This window comes from Lithobates pipiens, unplaced genomic scaffold (assembly GCF_037356315.1).
Source record: "Lithobates pipiens isolate NorthernLeopardFrog02 unplaced genomic scaffold, aLitPip1_a1.2 Scaffold_28, whole genome shotgun sequence".
Taxonomy (NCBI): Eukaryota; Metazoa; Chordata; class Amphibia; order Anura; family Ranidae; genus Lithobates; species Lithobates pipiens.
Genome location: NW_027507789.1, coordinates 20,923,952 through 20,937,809, shown reverse-complemented (window position 1 = coordinate 20,937,809; position 13,858 = coordinate 20,923,952). Strand labels below are relative to the sequence as shown.

The 13,858-nt window shown below is 46.4% G+C and overlaps 1 protein-coding gene across 1 annotated transcript in view; it reads left to right on the top strand.

Annotated features, from left to right (window-relative positions):
* The window catches only part of FASN (fatty acid synthase), a 141,794-nt gene that overhangs the window by 84,599 nt on the left and 43,337 nt on the right, over positions 1-13,858 (top strand). The window contains exons 21-26 of the mRNA XM_077458876.1: positions 508-711; positions 1,649-1,971; positions 4,189-4,569; positions 6,778-6,942; positions 8,394-8,512; positions 11,917-12,053. Of these exons, the coding sequence (XP_077315002.1) occupies positions 508-711; positions 1,649-1,971; positions 4,189-4,569; positions 6,778-6,942; positions 8,394-8,512; positions 11,917-12,053 (1,329 nt within the window). The remainder of the gene's footprint in view (positions 1-507; positions 712-1,648; positions 1,972-4,188; positions 4,570-6,777; positions 6,943-8,393; positions 8,513-11,916; positions 12,054-13,858) is intronic.

Here is a 13,858-nt window from a genome sequence, read left to right as displayed (position 1 = left end):
GTAATCAATATTTCATATGCATTTGAAATTTTGACTAATACTAAAGCTGCCTCCACTTTATTTTAACAAGCTACACCTTTGGATACATGTTAAGCCCGTTAAGGACCCAGAAGTATGAAGTGTTCCTCTAAAAAAAGAAAAGAAGCTAAGAGTTCCTATAAGTATCATGTATAGATTGATTCACTTTTCCTTGGGTAATGGTTCTTAATGAAATCTTTTTATCTTAATCGTACAGTATAGGGCAGGCTTGATATTCATAGACCTAGGGTTAAAGACTGGTACCGTCAGGTGACTGGACAGTGGCAAAGCTTTTGAGGACTTGCCCACTGGGTGCCCACCTGAAACCCAACCCCATGAATCCTCAGTTTTTGCTATTATCTTAAGGTGATGGACCTCTTCACCCTTGCGGACAAATCACTCCAAGCTTAAATAATTTATTATTTCACTTCAGTTTCTTCAATCAACTTTTTAGTCAACGCTTCACTGTTTTGTTTCTTATCATTGTAGCTGTACCAGTTTCTGTTAACAACTGTTTGGCAAGGATAGTATCTGGAGGTGTTCAAATATCGGGACTCCATGCCACCACAGCTCCTCGTCGGCAGCAACAGCAAACTCCACCAACCCTGGAGAGCTTTGTCTTTACTCCGTACTTTGAAGAAGACTGTCTGCAAGGAGATAAGGACCTCCACGCGCTACTAGATCACTGTACAGGTACATGGGGGCATCAGGGGCAACACATATGGACCCACTATAATGGGCTTCTTCACTGACCAATAGGCAGGATAGGAAGATTATTTAATGCTACAAGGGCATGAAGACAGGAGCGCAGGATCCACATTAGAATAAAAGCAACCAATTTAATAGCAAAGAAACGTAGCGGCAAGGAAGTGCTTTAACTTTGCCCTATCAGAATGGCTTATGGATCCAGGCTTTGTGGCGGAGTGTAAGCTGCCTCAAATATATGCAGGCAACTCTAGGTGGCTGCATTGTATACCTTCTAATAGTGACAGCCACTTCAAATGGTAAATCTTTTTGATGAAAATTCCCTCTGGGTAATCAATGTACATTGCAGTGGTTTTAGGAAACTTACAGGTTCCTACCTATTTCTGCTCTGAAGAAAAAGACGTGAATGGGGGTAACTGAGTCATTATAATCACCTGGTGCACTCTTTGTGTTCTGATGAGAAATGCTGCAATGTCTGCATCCCTTTAGAAGTCGTTAGCCCTTAGGGGGTATCTCATCCAAATGGCATTCCTATTGCAGAGGATGCCTAAAATCTGACTTGTATCTTAGTGCAAACATCTGGAAAGACCAGTGAACCAATCACACAAGCAGGAAATTACATTTTTGGAGCCTTTTGCACACAAACGGTGTATAGAACACCTGTAGGTTACCATATTGCATTGAATCACAATATGCCTTGTATAGCAATGGTATATACTAGTGATGGCGAACCTTGGCACCCAAGATGTTTTGGAATTTCCCATTATACTCACCTAGGTTGGCCATCACTGGTATATACTGTGGTCTGGGGATTTTTTTTTTTCCCCTGATAATATAAAGCTGTAGTGTAGAGCAGACACTACATCTAGACTCCAGAGCAGAACTGACTGGTACACACCAAGTTCTTTTTTTTTTTGTCTTGCAGATAAGATCTGTGAACTGGAATTAAAAGTGGCACAGCATGGGTTAAAACTGGATATTCCTGGAACCAAATCTGCAGTAGGTGGCCAGAGGAAGAAAGACCTGAGCGTGTCCTCCGACCAGGGTCTTCTCCATGTTCTCACAGAAATCTGTAACCTGGAACTCAATGGCAACCTGCATTCAGAGCTGGAAGAGACCCTTCAACAAAAAAGCAATCAGGTCCGAGAAGACCCCCTACTGAACGGGCTAATTAATTCTTCAAGCTTTAAAACTTGTCTAGATACAGTGCTGGAGAACGGCAGTGCACACAGGATCAAAATCATTGAGGTAAGTGCAGATAAGCACTATGATAGGACAATACTTTGTCTACCTAGAGTACATAGGTAGGTGATCTAGCTCCTGGGAAAAGAGGGGAGACAGTAAAGACCTTTGATCAAAATTGGAACTTTTTTTAGATGGGCAGATGCAGATTAGGGGCATTTAGCTTACATCTGAGATCAGTTTAGGACACTTCCAAGTTCCTCCGGAGATCTTTATCTGGTACATTTGAACTACAGTTCAAACTAAACCAGGGGAGTCAAACTCCCATTTCGTCATAGGCTGCATCAGCATCATGGTTCCCTCAAAGGGCCAGTTGTACTTGTAATGCCGCGTACACACGATCGAATTGTCTGGCGTACTTAGTCCGGCAAACAATCCGGCGGATAGTCCGGCGGACTTTCTACCGAACCGACTTGGTCACACACGGACACACAGAAAGTCCAGCGTTTGCTAGCGCAATTACGTACAGCACGTACGACGGGACTAGAAAAAGGAAGTTCAATAGCCAGTAGCCAATAGCTTCCTTTTCGTACTTGCTTCTGAGCATGCATCATTCTTAGTCCACCGGAGTAGCATACTGATGAACGTATTGTCCACTGAAACCCAAGTCCGGCGGAAAGATTGGACTGCAAAAATACTTTCTAAGTCCACCGGACTTTACGCTGAGAAAGTCCGCTGAAGCGCACACACGATCGAATTGTCTGGTGAAATGTGTTTCGTGGACTAAGTACGCCAGACAATTTGTTCGTGTGTACGCGGCATCAGACTATATAAATGTAGCCAGGGCTTTTTTTTCTCAGAGAATAGGTGAAGGAACTCAACCACGCTTGTTCCTCCTGAGAACTTTCACTGGTACATTTGAACTGCAGTTTTTTCTCAACCAGGGGTGTCAAACGCCCATCCATTTCACCATAGGCTGCATCGGCATCATGGTTCCCTCAAAGGGCCAGTTGTACTTGTAATGCCGCGTACACACGATCGAATTGTTTGGCGTACTTAGTCCGGTGTAGTGTCATATTTTGCTCCCCATCATAGAATGCTCCAGAAGTGACGTTGCGGCCAGAAATTTTGCACTGCGCATGCGTTCCAAATGCTTGCACCATGTGTTCCAGAGGATTTCCAACAATGTAGTTCAGTGAAACCGTCAGATAATGTCACGGGAGTGAGGGGAGGTAAGCGTGACATTAACTTTAGACAGAGCAGAGAGCGGCGGAGAGAGAGCAGGTAACTGTAGCTCAGGGAGGGGATTACCCTCACTTCTCTGACATTATCTGACGGTTTCACTGGTCTGCATTGTCGCAAATCATTTAGAACGCATGGCGCAAGTGGTTGGAACGCATCGCACATGCGCAGTGCTAAATTTCTGGTCGCAACGTCACTTCCGGAGCATTCTATGATGGGGAGCAAAATATGACACTACACCGGCAAACAATCCGGCGAATAGTCCAGGGGACTTTCTACCGAACGGACTTGGCCACACGCGGACACACAAAGTCTGGCGTTTGCTAGCGCGATGACGTACACCACGTATGACGGGACTAGAAAAAGGAAGTTCAGTAGCCAATAGCTTCCTTTTCGTACTTGCTTCTGAGCGTGCGTCATTCTTTGTCCGCCGGACTAGCATACTGACGAACGTATTGTCCACTGAAACCCAAGATTGGACTGCAAAAAGACTTTCTAAGTCTGCCGGACTTTACGCTGAGAAAGTCCACTGAAGCCCACACACGATCGAATTGTCCGGTGAAATGCGTTTCGGCGGACTAAGTACGCCGGACAATTTGATCGTGTGTACGCGGCATTAGACTATATAAATGTAGCCAGGGCTTTTTTTCTCAGAGAATAGGTGCAGGAACTCAACCACGCTCGTTCCTCCTGAGAACTTTCACTGGTACATTTGAACTGCAGTTCTTTCTCAACCAGGGGTGTCAAACTCCCATCCATTTCACCATAGGCTGCATCGGCATCATGGTTCCCTCAAAGTGCCGGTTGTACTTGTAAGACTATACAAATGTAGCCAGGGATTTTTTTTTCTCAGAAAATAGGTGCAGGAACTCAACCACGCTCGTTCCTCCTGAGAACTTTCACTGGTACATTTGAACTCCAGCTCTATCTCAACAAGGGGTGTCAAACTCCCATCCATTTCATCATAGGTTGCATCGGCAGACTTTTTTTTAATGAATCTCTCTTGTCTCTAACCACCAGACCCCTTACTATTTTCCGCAGGCACTCGCAGGAAACGGCCATTTATCATCTCATGTGCTAAGTCTTCTGAACACCCAACCAATGCTGCAGGTGGATTATACAGCCACTGACCGGACACTAGAAGTCCTCTCAAAGCTGAGCGGTGACCTGGAAGTGTCTGTGGAGCAGTGGGACCCGTTGGTCTCACCACCTAATAATTTAACAGGAGCCGACTTGCTGGTGTGTAACAGCTCAGGACATCTTCTGAAAGACCCGAGACAGGTTCTCCCCAATATGGCTGCCGCGGTAAAAGAAGGAGCTTTTGTTTTGCTGCACACGCTTCTGAAAGGGGACATCCTTGGAGAAAGCATAGCCTTTCTGAGGACGCAAAATCTTCAGCAGAAAGATGGGCTTCTCTCTCAGGTAAGATGCAATAAACTAGCGATTGGCATGCTATTAGATGTGGCTGAGCAAAGTATCTGTAGGAGGCGCTGTCATTATTGCTGTGGCCTCCAGCCAGGTCTTTCTTCTTACTAGAGACATTCAAAGAAGGCTTTAACGGGCATCAAAGACCATCCTTTCTTTAGACACCCATCCCAACTTACACTATATGGCCAAACATATGTGGACACTTCTCCAAGTTAAGTTATGCCGCGTACACACGATCGGAATTTTGGCCGGAAAAAAGCTCAGATGGTTTTTCCAACAGAATTCCGACGGAATTCCGCTCAAGCTTGGCTTGCATACACACGGTCACACAAAAGTTCTTTGAACTTTCGACCATCAAGAACGCGGTGACGTACAACACTACGACGAGCCGAGAAGATGAAGTTCAAAGCTTCCGAGCATGCGTCAAATTGTTTCTGAGCATGCGTAGAAATTTTGCACGGCGGAATCGGTACAGACAATTTGAATTTCCGATCGGAACTTTTTCCGACCGAAAAATTGAGAACATGCTCTCAATCTTTTACTGGCCAGCAAAAGTCTGATGGAGCATACACACGGTCGCATTTTCCGACCAAAAGCTCTCATCTGTCTTTTGCTGGCCGAATTTCCGATCGCGTGTACATTAAGGTGTAGGGTACTGGTAATGCTACAACACACAAAAAAAACATTTTAAATGATTGTGAACGTCCAATCTTCTAACGTTTTTGGAGTAGGCCCTTTCCTGTTCCAGCATAACTGTCCAGTGCACAAAGCCAGCTCCATAAAGACATGGATTGATGAGTTTGGTGTGGAGGAACTCAAGTGGCCTGCACAGAGCCCTGACCTCAACCCTTACTGAATGTCTTTGGGATTGAATTGAAACACCTATTGCAAGTCAGATCTTCTCGCCAGCATTAGTAATACGCATCACAAATTCTCTCCTGCATTCCCACAGTGTCTCAATTCTTGTGAAGATTCTGTCAAGAAGAGGGGGAGGCAGTTATAGCTGCAAAGGGTGGAAGGGGGTAACTCCATATCAATGGCCATGGTTTTGTAACGGGATGTCCAACAAATTTACAGTATATAGGTGTGATGGAAACCTTTTGCCATATTGTGTATTTTCAGTATGGTGTATATAAACCACTTCATGACTGCGCTATAGCTGAAATACAGCTATAGCTCTGCTCTCTCGTTCTGGGAGGGCATCCATGGACATCCTCCCAGAACCACGCCCCCCTCCCCAATGCGCATCCAGCAATGCTCTGTGATCGTGGTAAAGGACCAATCACAGCTGCCCTTTACCATGTGATCAGCTGTGTTCAATCACACCTGATCACATGTGAACAAACTTGGTGGTTATCGGCATTCCTTTCCTCACACGAGGTCACAGCGTGAGGAGAAAGGAGCCTGGGAACCAGTAATTCTGACAGCACACGTTTACACTGTTATTCAGGGCACCGATCATCAGTGCCCTGATCATCAGTGCCCTGATCATCAGTGCCCTGATCATCAGTGAAGCCCCATCAGTGCTGCCAATTAGTGCCTCCTCATCAGTGCCGCCTATCATTGCCCATTAGTGCCACCTAACTGTGCCCATCAGTGCCCATCAGTGTAACTTATCAGTGCAGCCTATACGTGTCCATCAGTGCTCCCTATAAGTGGCTCCTCATCAGTGCCGTCTATCATTGCCCATTAGTGCTGCCTATCATTGCCCATTAATACCACCTATCAGTGCCCATCAGTGCTGCATATCAGAGCAGCCTCATCAGTGCAGCCTATCCATGCCTATTACGGCCTTCTCATCAGTGCCATCTATCATTGCCCATTAGTGCTGCCTATCATTGCCCATTAGTACCACCTATCAGTGCCCATCAGTGCTGCATATCAGAGCAGCCACATCAGTGCAGCCTATCCGTGCCTATTACGGCCTTCTCATCAGTGCCGTCTATCATTGCCCATTAGTGCTGCCTATCATTGCCCATTAGTGCCACCTGTCAGTGCCCATCAGTGCTGCATATCAGAGCAGCCTCATCAGTGCAGCCTATCTGTGCCTATTACAGCCTTCTCATCAGTGCCGCCTATCATTGCCCATTAGTGCTGTCTATCAGTGCCACCTATCCGTACTGCCCATTGGTGTCTCCTAATCAGTGCCCATTAGTGCTATCAGTGCCACAAAGCCTAGTAATAGTTTTCTATCCCTGACAGGCAGAGTGGGAGGAATTGTTCGAAGCCGCCTCTTTGGATTTGGTTGCCATGAAGAAATCTTTCTACAGCTCCGTCATTTTTCTATGCCGTCGACGTGGACCACAGAAGACTCCTATAACTCTGTCGGTGGAAGACATGGATTGTTCATGGGTGGAATCGCTCAAGGTAGGCTGTTTCAGGAAGATCATAAATTCCGCCTATCCCGACACTTGGTTATTGGGATGTTCTAACTTGTTCCTCCAAAGCAGCATTTCTGATGCGGTCACTAAACGAAATCTTGATATTGCTAACCTAGAACTGGAGCAGGGAAGGGGTGGATGGGGATGGTCCATCATATAGCTGCACCAGGTACATTATGCCATGCCATTTTGGCTTCTGCAGGATGGTCATGTGATGAGATGTCACCAGCTTAATACCCTAAGCTTATGGAAAAGATTACACAGAAAGCATCTATAATAAGTCAGCATCTTTATCCTCCTGCAATGTTATCTTATACCTACACAGCACCAACTCTGAGCGTCCAGTAACCGTAATATAGAGAACAGGCAACATTTCTTAATTTGCTATTTATTAGGTCTATGTTCATAGATGTACGCAAAGGATGTGCCTGGGCACACCCTACTCATCCAAAGTGGTGCAGATTACCACTGCTGCCTGGGCTCTGCCCTTCGCAGAGCTTCTGGCTTTCCTCCTCTCCTCTCCTGCTGACTGCTGCTGCAGGCACAAAGAGGGATGTTTATGGATAGAGAACAAGTGAAGGTGCAGGTAAATATGCAATTTATAGGCCCCTTCTTTTTCCGAATGTACACAGTGAGTGATTGGTGACAATCACTCACTGTGTTCATTCATAACCGAAGCATATGTTCACTATGCTTCAATGTGTGAAAGAACAGGAAGCCGTTCAGCACAGAGCACCTCCCATTCATTCACTGTCCAGTGCAGCTGAGGCTACATGTGTGTTTGAGCTTTTTCAATAGGCTGTGCACACCTCTGGCTATGTTTAGCACTTGTGATTGGGGGGTGGTAAAATAGGCTTTTGCAATAGGCTGTGCACACCTGTGGCTATGTTTAGCACTTGTGATTGGGGGGGGGGGGGTGGTAAAAACATGAAGTTGAGCTGCTCCCCTCAACTGCCCCCTTTGAAGCTGGATGGCAGCAAATGGAGGTGTACACATGCTGTGGCAAAAATGGACCTGTAGGGAATACTTCTGGTCCTACCCAACCCTGTAAAAGAAGAGGTATAATACTTGCCTGTCCTGTTGCTGTGCTTCAGCTTTGCTGGATGAATAATTTACACCATCGTATACACCTCCTGGAGATTCCTGATCCTCCGCAGGGTGCTGTGGTTCCATTTGCTGGCTGATACTGTATATCAATACAGGACACAGTCTGGTGGAACCACATTGTGCAATAGTATATCGGGCATCCGAAGCGGTCACATTGCAATACTGCAGAAGAATCAACCTTGTGAAACGTCAATATTATCTAATCCTGTAATCATTCCTAAGATTCCCTATTATATTGAATGTAAAATGATATAACTGGTGATACCACCACCCACCCAAAAACAGCCAAGCCTAATTTGTTATAGTTAATGTTCTATTTGTGCCACACAGGAATTGATGGCGGATTCTACTGATCACCATATTTGGCTTACTGCCCAAAAGCAACCAAATTCCGGTATTGTTGGGATGGTAAACTGTCTGCGCCAGGAACCCGGGGGACACCGACTCAGGTATTATTTTATTTACCTAATGCCATTCTGTGCCATAATGCTTTATGACTGAACATGCAATAAGCACACATGCATACATACATTGTAGGACAGCTCGGCTGAGTGTTGAGCCCATGGCCGTCTTAATAGCATCATGGGCCCCTGGGCAACGTAATGTTCTGGGGCCCTTACAATGGAGACAGCAGCACAGGTAAACAGAAATCAATTAGGTAGGGAGACAGACAAGCAGAGCTTCCCCTTTTGGGTGGAGCTCCGCATTAACTACATGAATAATCATTCTGTACAGCAAAGAAACAGTGAGGAAAATACTACATACATAAAGTAACAAAGCTGTCCTGTGCATATAATATATCTGCTAGATTGATGCCTCCCTAGCACTCTGATGCCTCTAAATCCCAGATATCTCCCAAGCACTCCAACCCCTCTAAATCCCAGCTATCCCCCCCCCCCCAGCACTCTGACCCCTCTACACCCCAGATATCCCCCCCAGCACTCTGACCCCTCTACACCCCATATATCCCCCCCCCAGCACTCTGACCCCTCTACACCCCAGATATCCCCCCCAGCACTCTGACCCCTCTACACCCCATATATCCCCCCCCCCAGCACTCTGACCCCTCTACACTGCAGATATCCCTCCCAGCACTCTGACCCCTCTACACCCCAGATATCCCCCCCAGCACTCTGACCCCTCTACACCCCAGATATCCCCCCCAGCACTCTGACCCCTCTAAATCCCAGATATCCCCCCCAGCACTGTGACCGACTCTACACCCCAGATATCCCCCCAGCACCCTGACCCCTCTACACCCCAAATATCCCCCCAGCACTCTGGCCCCTCTACACCCCCCAGCACTCTGACCCATCTACACCCCAGATATCCCCCCCAGCACTCTGATCCCTCTACACCCCAGATATCCCCCCAGCACTCTGACCCATCTACACCCCAGATATCCCCCAGCACTCTGACCCCTCTACATCCCAGATATCCCCCAGCACTCGGACCCCTAAACACACCAGATATCCCCCCAGCACTCTGACCCCTCTACACCCCAGATATCCCCCCAGCACTCTGTCCTCATCTACACCCCAGATATCCCCCCCAGCACTCTGATCCCTCTTCACCCCAGATATCCCCCCAGCACTCTGACCCATCTACACCCCAGATATCCCCCAGCACTCTGACCCCTCTACATCCCAGATATCCCCCAGCACTCGGACCCCTCAACACACCAGATATCCCCCCAGCACTCTGACCCCTCTACACCCCGGATATACCCCCAGCACTCTGTCCTCATCTACACCCCAGATATCCCCCCCAGCACCCTGACCCCTCTACACCCCAGATATCCCCCCAGCACTCTGACCCCTCTACACCCCAAATATCCCCCCAGCACTCTGACCCCTCTACACCCCCCAGCACTCTGACCCCTCTACACCCCAAATATCCCCCCAGCACTCTGACCCCTCTACACCCCCCAGCACTCTGACCCCTCTACACCCCCCAGCACTCTGACCCCTCTACACCCCAGATATCCCCCCAGCACTCTGTCCTCATCTACACCCCAGATATCCCCCCCAGCACTCTGATCCCTCTACACCCCAGATATCCCCCCAGCACTCTGACCCATCTACACCCCAGATATCCCCCAGCACTCTGACCCCTCTACATCCCAGATATCCCCCAGCACTCGGACCCCTCAACACACCAGATATCCCCCAGCACTCTGACCCCTCTACATCCCAGATATCCCCCAGCACTCTGACCCCTCTACACACCAGATATCCCCCAGCACTCTGACCACTCAACACCCCAGATATCCCCGCAGCACTCTGCCCTCTCTACATTCCAGATATCCCTGCAGCACTCTGCCCTCTCTACATTCCAGATATCCCTGCAGTACTCTGCCCCCTCTACATTCCAGATATCCCCCCAGCATTCTGCCCCCTCTACATTCCAGATATCCCCCCAGCACTCTGACCCCACTACATCCCAGATATCCCCCCAGAACTCTGACCTCTCTACACCCCAGATACCACCCCCCCCCAGCACTGTTACCATATACCACAAGATACCCCTTGTATTGTGACCCCACTACATCCTTGATACCCCCTACCTAGTGGCCTCACTACATCCCTGATACCTCTAGCACTACAGCCACCCAAGCTACCCCAAGCATTGCTACCCCCTATACAGATCCCCCTCAGCATTGTTTTCCCCCATACACTCTTGATATCCCCCAGCACCATTATTCCAGCTATGTAGAACTCCCTTTTCCAGTGGAGATACAGTGCATGTAAACTTTTGGCTATGTGCCCACCTCCCGCAATGGACTCACCTATACCAATCAAGCAGGCAGAAGGAGGGGCGGAGGAGGGAGCATTCCAAGCTCTTCGGTGCAAACAGTGCTGGACAGCTGGGCTCGCCATGACACCATCCACAATGCCACTTCCGCAGGTGGACTCTCAGTACTGCCAACTCAGCAGCTCCCACTCCACCTCCTACCTGCAGCCTTCGAGTCCCGAGCATTCAAGCTGCATGGGGCAGGGTCAGAGCATCACTGGGGCTCTGGCACCATACCTTCCTGCTGGCTGTTAAATAATAGGTATTGTTCTGCACAGCACAGCCCACCGCTGCCTGCCTGCCTCCCCTGTGTATCCATCACTCTCAGTGCCATCATGGGGCCCCCAATTTTGGGGCAGTGTGGGCTCAAGGACCAGCTGCTTTGGGGGGAAGTACAAGGGCTCCCCATGCAGCTGGGGCCCCTGGGCAGTGCCCAGGTGTGCCCACTCATTAAGACCTGGTTGGGGTGTCTTATCACTTGATGCAAAAGATGAACAACTAGTTTCTGAGTGTTCACATGCATAGCCACCATAAAAAGCAAACCAAACACCTGCTCAGTGTTCTTTAAGCTCAGTGGCCTAAAGGATGTATTTTAAACTCCTGGACCCACTGCCCAGATGCAGCATGCAAGAGGTAGATGCACCCGCAGGGTGTCAACCTTGTCTGCTTCAGTCAGTTCTGTTTTTAATTTGATGTTGAGCTAATGACTGTAAACACAAGGTTTTTTTTTTCCAGCAGAGCAGCTAAGAATAGACAGTTAACAAGTGAAAAGTGTGCCACCTGCTGGAATGTAAATATAAAAAAAAAATTGTGCACTATTTTATAAATGAAAAGGCACCTGAAAATCATTATTATTATTATCATATGTATTTTTTGATCCTGAACATTATAAATAAAAAATAAATCCATACAAAAATGCTGCACATTCCCTTTAGGTAAACTTTGTAATATATTTACTTTTTAACCATATAAGGTGTAGATTCATTGAGTTTATAAAAGTAAGCAGCTGTTGAACCGATCTTGCTTTCAACACAATTATCTTGTGATTTCTCACCCCCAGGTGCATCTTTAATTCTGAAATGGAAGCGCATGAAGTTCCTGACAAGGAGCTCCAGCAGCTGCAAGGCAAAGATTTGGTGATGAATGTTTACTGTGGCGGGAAGTGGGGGTCATTCCGCCATGTTCCCTTCCAGAGAGGTTAGTGAGTAGCATGCATCTGTAAATATGCTTTGAGTTCTTAGTGTGTGTATGTATATATGTGTGTGTGTGTGTATATATATTATATATATATATATATATATATATATATATATATATATATATATATATATATATATATATATATATATATATATTATATTGCAAGTCAGCAGAGGTAGCGTTTTTTTGAGAATGCCAAGTTGAGGTTTTTTATACTCATTGATGTATTTATTTTTATTAATTTTTTTCAGGATTTTTTTTTATTGGTTTTTAAGAACTTGACAAAAGTTGGTACACAACACAGAGATAATGCATACAGTGTACTTTAGTAATAGGTAAACGGGCATTTATTGCTAAAACAAACCTGGATGTGCAAAACAGCGCTTGCTAATAACACATAAGGTGAAGATAAGCAATGTGACCTACATAGTTACTAGTGCAAACAAAATAGATGTGAATACAACATTTTAAATGATGTGAAATAAAAAAAAGTTGTATAGCTGAACACAGTCCTTAAAACATATGTGAACATATGACCAAAATTAGTCCAAATCAAAGTCCCCAAAAAATCTTACAAGTACTCCAATGGAAACAAAATCTTCCTACGTCGATCATATGGTGATAATTAAGTGTGGATGTACACTCACCAGATGTTGTAGATCCCCCTGCCTTATGACAAGAGGGATTATAAAGGGCTTGTGGGGTCTCCCTGACCTCCTCGGGTCTTTTAGGCAAATCCTCCAGTGTCGCCCTCCTCCAGGTAGAGCGTAACTTCAAGACAGGATGTCACCAGCTGTAAAGGAAGGAAAAACAGAGGACAGACTCCTCATAGTGTAAAACCGAATAGGTAGTTTTATTACAAGCCTCAATGGACTGCAGTGTAAAAACAGTCTATGACCCTCCAAATGCGAACAACCGCAAACACAATTGGGGTTGTGGAAAGCCGTGTAACCCACACCAGATTCAGCATGCATTCAACAAAGACATGACGTAGCACAACGTGCGTTCCAGCTTAACGCGTTTTGTCATCAGTCATGACGTCGCCAGAAGCTTCATGATTGACGAAATGTGTAAGACTGGAACGCACATTGCGCTACGTCACGTCTTTGTGGAACTAGAGTTCTGTGAATGAATAGACTACAAGTACCGATAGCCTTTGTGGCTGACAGCTTGTAGTTCTCAATGAACTATGAGGGTGCTGGTGAGCGCTCTCGCAGTTCATTGATTCTTCCTGGACTGAAGTAACTATTGGAAATGCAAACGTTCCCTAGTCTGACTTTTAATGGCAAAATTGAACATGTGTCCTCTAAGGCTCGATTCACATCTATCCATGTTGCTTTTGAGCGTTTCTGCAGTGCTTTTTGTGTTTTTGGAACACGTGATTTGCGTTTTTTGCTTTTTTTTTTATGCTTTTTGGGCAAATTTGTTGGGCAGATTAAAAAAAACTACATGCTTTTCTGCAGCTTCTCTATTGAAGTCTGTTACACCAAAAAAAAGCACAGTTTTGCATTTAAAAAAGTCCCTGGCCCTTTTCGAAAAGCGCATAGGCACAAGAATGCATTGATGTGAACGTGTTCCATAGGATCCTATGTTAATAAAATGTCCTGCGTTTCTGCAAAAAGCATTAAAAGAAAACAAAAAAAAAACGCACATTGGTGTAAATGAGGCCTAATTTATGTCAACACCATTTGAACCCATACCATCTATACAAGAGTTATGAGGGGGTGGCATCTCACAGGTGTGTGTGTGCAAGAAGCAAATTGTTCAGAGTTGTCTGAGTGTCCACCTGCTGGACCTTCTCT